The sequence below is a fragment of the Alligator sinensis genome, unplaced genomic scaffold (assembly GCF_000455745.1).
Source record: "Alligator sinensis unplaced genomic scaffold, ASM45574v1 scaffold1129_1, whole genome shotgun sequence".
NCBI lineage: Eukaryota > Metazoa > Chordata > Crocodylia > Alligatoridae > Alligator > Alligator sinensis.
Genome location: NW_005842580.1, coordinates 97,588 through 109,465, shown reverse-complemented (window position 1 = coordinate 109,465; position 11,878 = coordinate 97,588). Strand labels below are relative to the sequence as shown.

At 50.6% G+C, this 11,878-nt stretch overlaps 1 protein-coding gene across 1 annotated transcript in view; it reads left to right on the top strand.

Annotated features, from left to right (window-relative positions):
• NECAP1 (NECAP endocytosis associated 1) overlaps nt 1-7,349 on the top strand; it is a 7,963-nt gene extending 614 nt beyond the window's left edge. Inside the window, exons 2-8 of the mRNA XM_014524192.2 lie at nt 1,798-1,926; nt 2,047-2,151; nt 2,637-2,718; nt 3,217-3,325; nt 3,444-3,627; nt 4,632-4,737; nt 4,933-7,349. Coding sequence (XP_014379678.2) covers nt 1,798-1,926; nt 2,047-2,151; nt 2,637-2,718; nt 3,217-3,325; nt 3,444-3,627; nt 4,632-4,737; nt 4,933-4,981 — 764 coding nt within the window. The 3' untranslated portion in view covers nt 4,982-7,349. The remainder of the gene's footprint in view (nt 1-1,797; nt 1,927-2,046; nt 2,152-2,636; nt 2,719-3,216; nt 3,326-3,443; nt 3,628-4,631; nt 4,738-4,932) is intronic.
• Nucleotides 7,350-11,878: the final 4,529 nt, after the last annotated feature.

Sequence of the window (11,878 nt, the reverse complement as noted above, 5' to 3'; positions counted from 1 at the left end):
CGACTGTCCGCTCCCGCGTCCCGGGCTGGGGCTGCTCCGCGCTTGTCGCCCCGCTGGGGGCAGCTCCCGCCCTGCCGCGCCCCGGGGCCTGCGGGGGAGCGGGCAGGGCTGGTGCTTGCAGGGGCAAAGCGAGGGATGCGGGGCCTGCCCCTCTGGCAGCCTGGCTTTGCCCGGGGTCAACGCAAATTGTGGGGTGCCGCAGAGACGCCCCTCCTTGGAGCCCCCATCCGGGCAGTGCCACCCGTCTGCTGGCCTCTCCTGCCTGCTCCCACCTGGGTTGGGGGTTTGAGACTGTGGCCGTCTTCCCTGGTGGCCACTGCCCCTGCGTGGGGATGAGTGAGCTTCTGGGGGTGGCATGGGGGGAATGATGGCTTGATGGACGCAGCATCTCCTCGCCCTGCTGCAGCCTGCGTGTGCGCTCTGAGTCATGCGGGCGCTGCTCTCTTCGCTGACAGAGATGTGCTTTTCTTCCCATTGTTCCCGCAGAGATGGGAGCGGAGCTGGGCTCTGTTCCCGGGGCTCCTGCCCTGGTCAGCGCAGTTCTGCATGAACAACCCTCCCCCCGCCCCTCAGGCAGGGAGACTATGCGTTGGCGTCCAGGATCCTGCTCTCCCTCTGATCCCTCCACCGCCTCCAAGAAGGGTGCTGAGAGGCTTGATTTTTGGAGGGTTTAAGCCCCACTTGCAACTTCAGCTGCACGGGAGAGCGCAGGGTGTCTTCCACAGCCAGGGCCAGCTGCCGCCTTGCACCCTTCCTGCTGCGGGGATGTTCTTCTCCATGTTACAGCACCGTGGAGATTTAACTAGTTAATCCTATTCAGGGTGTTAGACTCTGTAAATGAGTGTGCCTCTTCCAGTTCAGGGCTGACTTCTACCCTGGGTTACCCTGTGCTTCTCCTAGAGGCCGTGGGATTACAGGGCTGTAACTAACTGTCGAGCTCAGCCCCCAGAACTGCTCAATGGTGGTGCAGGAACTGGAGGGAGTTCATTGAGACCTTTCAATCCCAGGGCAGATTTGCTGGCCCAGAGGTTAGCAGATCTCCTCTGCATGTATACTTCAGCTACAGGCAGGCTAGGGTCACAGGATGAAAGTGTGGATCTCCGTGATGATGTTTTTACGGTGACGGCACTGATCGGTTTATGTTTCGACGCACAGATGTCGATGGGCCTAGTTCTTTTTATCCCTAGCTTTGCTGCAGATGTTGCTCTTGGTCACATGAATCTGTTTTTGAAATCCCTTAGTCAGTTTGCTTCAGTAAGGTTCTGCAGCAGTCTTCCACGTGTTAAGTATGTGTGAAGTATAACGTGTAACTTGCCCATTATAAACTTGCTGCTTCTAACTCCAGAGGGCTGTGCTATAAGAGGAAGGGAAATAGCAGTGCCAGAGAGGCTTCCTTTTCTAAACCAGTTTAATTTCTGTTGGCCTTCACCTTTCTCAGCTAAAGAGCTCTGCTACTCTGAATGTTTTTTGGACTCCTGCCTTCTTTCTCTCGCTCTCCTTCCCACCCCCAGTGTCCTGGTGCGCCTCTGTTTAACGCTGTCTGCCTTGCTGATGTTTTTGTTCAGTTTCTGCCTGCCTGGGGAGTGTGCATGTGAGGTTGGGCTCTTGGAGCCTCCTCTGAAGAGCTAATCACAGTTGAGCGAGGTTGGTTTTGGGACCTGAGCCTCTCTTCAGAAGAGATGTAGAATAAGGGAGCTAGGGATTACTTTGGTCGGGACTGAGAAGCAGCAGCGCTGTTTGGCCCAGGGATGTCTGGGGACTGCCAGGTAGAGTTGAGGTGGTGTCAGTGAACGTGAGTTGCTGCTCCTTCTCTCTTCCCCTCCAGGGCATCTGACTGGAAACTGGACCATCCAGACTGGACAGGGCGGCTCCGCATCACTTCTAAAGGCAAAACAGCATACATAAAGCTAGAAGATAAAGTCTCAGGTAAGATGGGAAGGTGGTTCTATGGTCCCCGTGCTCAGGGATGTGCCTGTTTTGTCCTTTTCTATGAAAGTCCCAGTGGGCCATTCTTCTCACCTCCTTGTCTCTCTCTTGGTCCATCAGGGGAGTTGTTTGCTCAGGCTCCCATAGACCAGTATCCTGGCATTGCTGTGGAGACAGTGACCGATTCCAGCCGATACTTTGTTATACGGATTCAGGATGGGACTGGTGAGTAGGAACGTGGTGTGGTGAGGAGCATGCTATAGAACAGAGTATAGGAACCAGAAGCTGAGGAAGTCAGACTAGGGCTTATTGCCTGAGAGACCCACGTGGTAGGCTGCTCTCTGAGGGCTGGGGTTGAGGTAAGAAGGGGTGGCATGTCCACAGATGACCCTTAGAGGGTTGCAGTAGACTGGGCAGTCTGAAGGATGACTTGACTATGTCTGTTGGACTAGGAGTAGCAAGCAACTTGCAGGGCTGCCTATCCAGGCTTGAAGAGATCACAGGAGATGCTACTGAGGGTAGCATGGGCATTGCAGCTAGCAGAGTGAACCCCTGGGTTTATGGGGGATTGAAAGCCTCGATGGCTGCTGGAAAGCATGTGGCACTGGCTCATGTCCCACATGCTGTGGTGTCTAGGGGAGAGCTTGCTAAGGAATGTGCTGGTCCCTCTCTGCTCCCTTCTGTTGACTACCCGTCTGTCTCGCCACCAGGGCGAAGCGCATTCATTGGCATCGGCTTCACAGATCGGGGAGATGCTTTTGACTTCAATGTCTCCCTGCAGGATCACTTCAAGTGAGTCTTGCCTGCCCTACCCTGCCCCATGGTCTCCTGATGGTGCTCACATGTGGCACCCAGGCCAGTTTCCTTGGACTCTTGTGCAACCTCACTTCTTTTATTATTGGCACTTGGGGTATATGGTGGGGAGGGAATGGGCTGCCAGTCACAGTATGAGCTCAAAGTTATAAGCAGGGTGATGGAGCTTCTGTTGTCTCTAGCACCTGAAAGTGTTAGACGCACACCCCTCTTTGAGATATGCAAGACTTTCAGATGGAGATGCAGTGAGGCATGATGGGGTGACTGCATTGCATCACTATGCAGAAGGTACTGTTCTTCTGGGAGACACGCTGGCTTTGAATCTCTGATGCCACATTGTAGAGTAAGGGTGGTGGTGCCTGGCATTGGCAGTGCTAGTGTTGGCCAGTTGGGGAGCCCCCGATGGTCCCTGAATTGCCCCTTGGTAGCCATCTTCTTTTTCCTTGCTGTGGGGCCTCAGCTGTTCCTCTCCTCTAGGTGGGTGAAACAGGAGTCTGAAATCTCCAAGGAATCCCAGGAAGCAGATACACGCCCCAAGCTGGACCTGGGGTTCAAAGAAGGACAGACCATCAAGCTGAGCATTGGGGTAAGGTTCTGCCTGACTAAACCAGTGCTGTATTGCTGGCTCCTGCCACAGATGACTCCTCTCATCTTTGTGGGTTTTTTTGTCCTTTTTTTTTTTTTTTTTTTTTTTTGATTTACAGAATATGACCAAGAAGGGAGGGCCACCCAAGCCACGTGTGGCTGGATCAGGGGGGCTTAGTCTACTCCCTCCCCCTCCAGGGGGCAAAATCACAGCTCCTCCTGTCCCTCCCCCTTCCTCAACAGCCATTTCCAACCACGTCACGCCACCACCAGTGCTGAAATCCAGTAATATGAGCAGTGCAGGTAAATGCTGAATGGATGGGAGGATTCTCCAGCCCTGGTGGAGGAGGGGAATCTGTCTGTTAAGATTCATTGGTGTGCTTGGTGCTGCACAGATGTAAGGGCAAACATGGTCCCTGCTTTGTGGAGCTGGTGCTTTAATTTGGACTCAGGCCACACAGTTCAGACCTGTGATATCTAAAAACCTATGTGCTTTTGATATGAGCATCATGGGCAATAAGTCTAATCACTGGCCTCCAGGTGAATCGGGAAGGCATTGTGATATCCTCAGCTCTTGTGGAAAGAGACTGACGTCAAGTCCAGTGACTTGGCCAATGTGATACAGTGAATTTGCTGGCAAGGCTGGGTCTCTGAGACATCTGGCACCTTTAATCACTAGATGACTTGCCCTCCTCCACAGGAAGGTTTGGATCACTGGCTGTAGGTTACAGCTGTACAGGCATCTTAGGAGGCTTTGGAATGGGGACATGGTGGGGACTGCTTAGGTACAAGGAGCAGTGTGGAGTGGGTGCACCAAGGCTATAGGAAGTGGCAGGAAGCCTGCAGGAGAAGGAGGCTCCTTTCAAAAGTTGCATGTACAACTCTGTGTCAAGGAGGAAGAATATAATGGCTCTCCAGGGTGTGATGTTTAGGTTCTGGATGCCTTTAGTAGAGTCCTTCTGCCTGTGTGGCTGCTGGAATCCAGCTGTGATCAGTGCTTCTCCATTCCAGTCTAGCAGCTGGTGTGACCCCAAGTCTGCTGGCTGGGATAATGGGTCATGAGCATGGGGCCTGCAACAGAACGCAACTGGTGGTTTTCTGGGGACTCAGCAAGTGGAGCAGCTGTTTTGTTTTGGTACCTTCACAGCCCATCTTCAAAAGGCAGCTGCCCAAGAAATCAGTGTATTTCAATCTTGCAGTAGCTCCAGAAGAAAGACCTCTCGAGTAAGGTGCAAGGCTCTGAGCACTCCAGGACTTTCCCTCTTGCCAGTGATCTCAAACATCTCTGTGTTCCCCTCTGCTCTCAGATATCCTGTTAGATTTGGACTCTCCTGCATCAGTCTCTAAGGCACCAGCACCTTCAGCCGTTCCAGCCACCACAGACCTCTGGGGGGACTTCAGCACTGCAGCCAGGTGATTATTGGGAAGAGGACAGAGTAGGTGTGGAGGGAGAACTGTGGGGCAGCAGTGAGGGGCACTGGCAGAGCTGTTTGGAGAGTTTAGGGCTGGCTTAGTCAGGGGTTACAGGGCAGGAGTGAGGGGTTGAGTGGGCTGGTCTGCAATCTTTCAGCTGGGATCACTCCCCTCTGACTTCTGTTTTTCTTTCAGCACTGTTTCCAGCCAAGCCCCTCAGCAGTCCAACTGGGTCCAGTTCTGAATGGCCAGTGTTGCAGAGTTGAAGCAGGCTGATTTTTGACCATGAGGAGCTGGAAGCACCAAGTGGATGGAAAGGGGTCCAGACCTCTCAAGTCTTCAATCAAAAAACAAAACAAAACAAAAAAAGAAAATTCCAGACAATCCTATTTTCCACCCTCCCCTCCCTGCCACCTGTTTTTTAAAGTTTCCGTTTCAGTCAAAACGGACGTCTGGCTCCTCAGAGATCACCAAGCCCTGAGGGACCATCTCTAAATTGTGCACAAAAGCAAGAGGGAGGCAGGAGTTGGTGTCCTCTCACCTGCCTGAGTGCTGCATGCTATCACTTGTGGGGTAACGGATGTGTCATTTGGATTTTTCTGTTCTTCAGCTCCCCCAGTTTGGGCCAGCTCCTCTGCCCCAGAAGTCTACAGCACTGACCAAGTCACTGCAGCTTGGCTTGAAGTGTGGAGGGCTCTGGAATACAGCACACTTGTGGGTTTGGCCAGCTGCAGCCCTCAAATGGTAATGGCCCAAGACCAGCACTTTGTCTACTTCTCTGTCCTGTAGAATGAGGGTTTTAATATAGAGCTAGCTCTATCCCCTCCTGCACTGTTCGCTCTCCTTTGACACATAGGTATTGTTCTAGATGGGCATCCATATCTCTTTATGAAAGGACATGCTTAGCTCCATGTCCTGGCCTGCCCCTTGCATGCCGCAGCCCCGGATCTCTTGTGTCCTCACAATGTTCTCGTTCAGCTTGTGTGAGGTTCTCTTGAGTTTGATGTCCATACCTTCCCTTCTGCCCCCCTCAAACTCTGCCATCCTTGCCCTCCCACTGAAATCGTTAAAAAGCGATCGAGCTGTTTTAACTGGAAATATACTTAAAGGAAAGAGATCCTGTTTTTTCAGACTGGAGCAGCTTCTCTCATGCTGTAGCTGGTTGCTGGGCGTTTCCCACCTCTGTCAGCGCAGTGCCTTCCTGTACACACCACCCCGCCTGCTGCATGTGTCTTGGGAGGCATCTGAACCTGGCAGAGCTAGTTGAGAGATGAAATCGGGATGCAGTATAGTTCCCTGTGTCACCTATGTGCCTCCTGCTGTGGTGACATATGTATAGCCCTCTCTCCCTCCTGACCCCCTCCCCTTACAAATGCTCAGTATAGGGAGGGTTTAATTGCTGGCTAGATACTTTCAGAGCTGCATCTCTTCTCTCCTGCCCCTCCCTGAAAATGTGATTGTGTTTTTTTCTTTTAACCCTTTCTGCTTAATAGACTCAGTTGCTGTGCCTGTGTGTTTAATGTTCCCTAAATCCACTCCCTCCCCAACCTTGTCCCTCCAATTTTTCAGTGGGTATGCAATCTGAGGCAGATAGCTCTTGAATGTTCTCCCTTGCTCTTGAGGTGAGGTTCCCTGAGTCCCTTGTATTGCTGTCTTTCCCCCCAGTCTCCATCCCCTAGCTGCATGAGTAGGCATAGTAGCTTGCCTGCTACTACAGGCATCTTGATGGGGCAGTAGAGCCCTTGCTGCTTGCCTCCACAGCATCCATGTTAGTGGAGTCCCTGTAGGTGACGACCCCCTTGCTAGAACACTAGACTTGTACTGCACAGGGAGACGCCTCCCTGTTCCTTACACACATAGATAACACTTATGCATTCTGGAAGCATGTCCAACTGCACACGATGTCCACCTTCCACCTTTCTTATCTCTTGGCTGTAGCTCTCCAAGGGGAGTACCTAGTCAGCCACTCACACTTCAGTGTGGTCTCAACCCTCTTCCTCTCCTTTGTTGCAATTGTCCACCCTTTACTTCTTTGCAGGCTCATTGGTGCTGAAAGTGTTGGGAAGCAAACTGCCCAGCGCTATGGGAAGGCAAGTCTGTGCTACATAAGTCTAGCACCACTGCAGTTCCACTTGTGGAAATGGGGACCAGATTGCTTTTATGGATGGATATATTTTGAATAGCCACCCATTTCAGCTTCCACAGGTGTTTTTCCCCTGTCAAGCATTGTTCCCAAATCTTCTGTGCTTTCTTTTGGCTCCCTGCCTGGGAAGCTTCATGTCTAGTGAATTTGCTATATGTGTTGGGGGTGTAAACTACTAATTGTCCCCTTTCCTGCAGTCTAAGCCAGATCATGGGCCCTGGTGGTTGGCTCAAATCTACCATATTGGGGCAGGTCCTGACATTTCAATGATGTATCAGTTTCCAAAAACTAAGGAAGTTTAATAGTGTCAGTTACAACTAACCAGGAGCCTCTTCCTCTGTGTTCTTAGTATTCTGGAGATAATATATTATGTATTTGAGAATCTGAAGCAAAAATTTAAAGATATATGTATATAAAGCATAAGATGTGCTGGTGCAATAATGGTAATTAAATGAGAAAAATTGGGAAAAAGAGCACTGTGTCTTGTGTCAAGTGAACTTTCTGGCTCAGCAGTCCTGTAGGCAAGGCTGGGGGTGGGAAAGTAATGGCAGTAAATGGGGAGCAGCCTTCTAGTGGTCTTAATGATACCAGAGTTGCTGGTTAGGGCCTTCCCTTCTAGACTCCACTGGCTTCTTGCTTTGCACTGCAGATGCTTTCAGTACCTTTCATTCTATGGAATGTATAGTGTCACCTCTTTGTAATGGACCCCCATGGGAGATGGGAGAAGAGGATATTTGCTATAACAGGGTTAAGTCAGTGTGTGGTAAAAATCCATTCCTCCTGTGGAGTTAACAAGGGGAATGGGGGTGGGACAGGGATTTACTATAAATGAGGTTGGCTTATATGGAGTTAGTGCCATGGTTCTTGAGGAACACATTAGCATCGTGCTTCTCTATCAGTATGGCACAAGGAAGCTATGCGCCCCCTCAAACTGGGCAGCCTGTCTTGCCTGCAGTCCTTGTGAAAACTCAGTTTGAGTGTACCAAATGGAAGGAGGTGCTTCATAAAGTCAGCTTGTATCCCTTTGTACCCACTGCTCTGGGGACAGCTCAGATCAGTGGAGAGAACTAGTTCCTACCCATCTGCTGTGGTGGGTGATGGAGATGGGGGGGGGGCCTAGGGTGGCTCCTCATGACAGGTGTCTCTGTCACTGAACAGCAAATGTCACCCTTGCCACTACTGTTCCCATTGCTCCTTGAAGCAGAGAGGATGAAGTCTGAAGGGGCCCTGGAGCAGGTGGGTGATCAGTCTCCTGTCCCAGTAAGTGGACTATGTTGCAGACTTGCTGTGAGGCCTGTTGTCAGGAGAAGGCTGGGAGCGTAGTCCTGCATGTTCTGCATGAGTCAGGGGTTGAAGGGCTTCTTCAGCAATCAGATTGGCCTAGGTAGTGGGAAACTCAAGGGGAAGGGGCAGAGCACTATGGTAAAGCAGGAGATGGGCAAGGGAGTCAGGTCCCATGCCTCTGGTTCAGTCCTGGTGTGAGCGCCTAGGATTTGTTGAAGGAACTAGCTGCGGGGTGCATTCCTGTAATGGCAGGGCTGTGTGGATCTCCAGCTCTGAGCGGAAGGGCAGCTGCTACCCTGCTCTGCAGTGGAGGTGTTTGTCCTGGCATCAATTGGGCATTACCAGTCCCTCTACATTTATTTTCTTTCTCTTCTGGTATAGCACATGCTCTCTCCTCAGCTGGCACAGCTGCCTGCTGCCTCCTGGCAAAGGGGCCTCCACTAAAGTGGAATGGATCAAATGTCAGCATTGCTCCCAAGTAATGTGCTAGTGTGTTAACTGGTATGCAGGGACAAGTTACTTCTGGTCACAAAAGGTTTCAGAGGAAAAGCCAGAAAGGAGATGAAACCCTCAGTGAGAAGGGGATGATAAAGTTGGGAGAGCTTCTGGGACAAGTGGGCGAAGCCTGGATCTGTAGCTCACCAGCCATTCACGTCTGCTTGTGGTATCTGTAGTGTACATGGGACTTATGTCATCTCACCCTCTCCTGGTCAGGCTGAAAACACCTGAGCCCTAACTGTGCCACAGCCTTTCTGGCTGGTACCATTACAATTGTGTTGGTATGAACTTTCTAGTGTCAACAACATTGCCGGGTCACGAGCAGCCTTTCTGAAGAAAGGGAAGTGGCAGGAATGCTCAAGGGACCTGGGGGTGGGGAAGGGAAGTGATTTTGATGTGTTTAATTTTCCTTGGCTTGGCAGTTTGTAAAGAGAAGGTTCGTGTCTGGTTCCAGTTATCAGCGTAACTCCAGAGCACTCAGTGAGAGCAGAATGAGTGAGGCCCGTGTGTGTGCATGTGCAAAACATCAACACTCATGTGGTACTGCATGCCATAACACCCGGAGGCCTTGTGGGTCTTAGTGCATTGGGTGTACAATAGGCCTCTGCTCTGGAGGCTACGTTTGGGCTACTTTCATCGGAGTGAATAGCTCTCATGTATTTTTCCTAACCATTAGTGCAGGGCAATCACAGCCCTTTTAGTTTGACCGTCCTCCCCTTTTCCCCACTCCCCCTTATGGCCTTGTGTTCTTAACCAGATTTTGTTGCACGTCACCTGAGATGTTTAAATTCACTTCATTTTATAACAAATACAATAGGAGGATTTCTTGCTTCTGCCGCTCTCTTGCCTGTGGCCAGATACTTCCAAAACATCTATGTACTGTCCTGTCTTCCAAACAGTAAGGGCCCTAAATTGTGCAATGGATTAGGGCTATGTGATCAAGTGTGTTTAGATACCTAGAGATGGAGAGTTCTCATAGATGTCTCCAAAAGCACTCGAGCAAGTTGGGAGTTTCCTTCTATTGATTCCAATGGGAGGTAGACACTGAAGATGCTTCATGCCTAAATACCTTTTGAAAATCTGGTGCTCGGGTACTTACATTCCATTTGAGACTCAGATTTTTTTTCCTCGATACTAAGGCACAAGTTGTATTGCTTTAGCTGTGGCAGCACAATTAGAAGTAGTGCAGCCAACCTGGGTGTGAAGAAAGTTTGGGATGGTAAGCTGCCTCGAAGCCTAAACCAAGACCACCCTGACCTCAGTCATTGAGTTCCAGTATGCTGATGATGCTGTTGTCTGTGCTTGCTCAGAAGCAGACCTTCAGGCAATCATTGATGTTTTTATGGAAGCATACAAGACAATGGGACTGATGCTTAGCATTCAGAAGACTAAGGTTAATAAGCAATCTCCAGCTCTGGTAATACAGATTCATGATGAGACTCTTGAGCATGTGAAGTATTTCCTGTACCTCTGAAGCCATCTCTCACAGAAGGCTGACATGAATGAAGAAATCCAACATTGCCTCAAGTGTACAAGTGCAGCTTTCAGACTTTTGAGTAAACAGGTGTTGTTCAAAAATTGTGACATCAGATCCAAAATCAAGCTCATGGCTTATCAACAAGTTGTGATCCCCACCTTACTCTATGGAGTTGAGATGTGGACAATGTACAGGAGACGCCACCAGTTGCTGGAGAAGTACCATCAATGCTGTCTGTGGAAGATCCTTTGAATCCAGTGGGTAGATAGATGCACCAACATTAGCATCTTCTTGCAAGCAAACACCATGAGGATTGAGGTGATGATCATCCAACATCAACTTCACTGGGCCAGCCATGTCACGTTGATGTCCGACTCCAGATTCCCAAAATAAGTTTTATTCTCCCAGCTCAGTCGAGGCATGAGCTCAAGAAAGCACTTCAAGGGTGTCCTCAAGGCCACCTTGGAAAACATGTAGCATCAATATCAGCTCATGGAAGACTATTACCCAGGCCTGCCCCAAATGAAGGAAGAGTCATAGTTTCATAGTTGGTAGGGTCGGAAGGGACCTGAGGAGATCATCTAGTCCAACCCCCTGCCGTGGCAGGAAAGAGTACTGGGGTCAAACGACCCCGGCCAGATGTTCGTCCAACCTTTTTTTAAAGACCCCCAGGGTAGAAGCCAGCACCACTTCTTTTGGAAGTTGGTTCCAGGTCCTAGCCGCCCTGACAGTGAAATAGCACCTCCTGATATCTAGCCTGAAACTACCCTCCGCTAACTTGTGTCCGTTGTTTCTTGTAACTCCTGGGATTGCTTGGGGGAACAGGCACTCTCCCAATGCCTGCTGGTCCCCCTTGACTAGTTTATAGACTGCCACTAGATCCCCCTCAGCCTTCTCTTGAGGAGGCTGAACAGGTTAATTTCCCTCAGCCTCTCCTCATAGGGCCTGCCCTGCTGACCCCTGATCATGCAGGTGGCCCTCCTCTGGACCCTCTCGATGCCATCCACATCCCTCCTGAAGTGTGACGCCCAGAACTGGATGCAGTACTCCAGCTGCGGCCTGAGCAGTGTCACATAGAGGGGGAGGATCACCTCCTTGGACCTGCCTGAGATGCATCTGTGGATGCACGACAAGGTATGGTTGGCCTTCCTGACTCCGTCCCCACTTTGTCGGCCCATGTTCATTGTGGCATCAATGATGACTCCAAGATCCTTTTCTGTCTCGACACTGGCAAGAAGGGAGTTCCCCAGCTTGTAGGTGGGCCGCTGGTTCTTCCTCCCCAGGTGCATTATCCTGCACTTGTCAGTGTTGAACCCCATCCTGTTCTCATCGGCCCAAGGTCTGCTGCAAGGATCTCAATACTTTGAAATGGCATGATAACAATAGAAGACAGAAAAACAGAAGTGGCAGAAACAGTGTGACATGGACTGAAACAAGAACCCAGAGCTACCCACCCCACACAAATGTGCCCCGGCTGCAACAGAATCTGTTGATCCCAGACTGGCCTCATCAGCCATCTTCAGACCCACAGATAAAACAATTGTGGAAGATGATTATTCTTGACTGCGAGGGATTGCCGATGATGATGCTGGAGAAGACTTGTCTTTGTGCAGGCCAGGGGTTGGCAGCCTATTGCCCACTGGATCTGGTTTGCTAGGCAATTCCACCTGACCCACAAAGCTGAGGCATCAGCAGCAATTTGACAGACAGGAATTGGTGGCAATTCAGTGGTAGGGGAA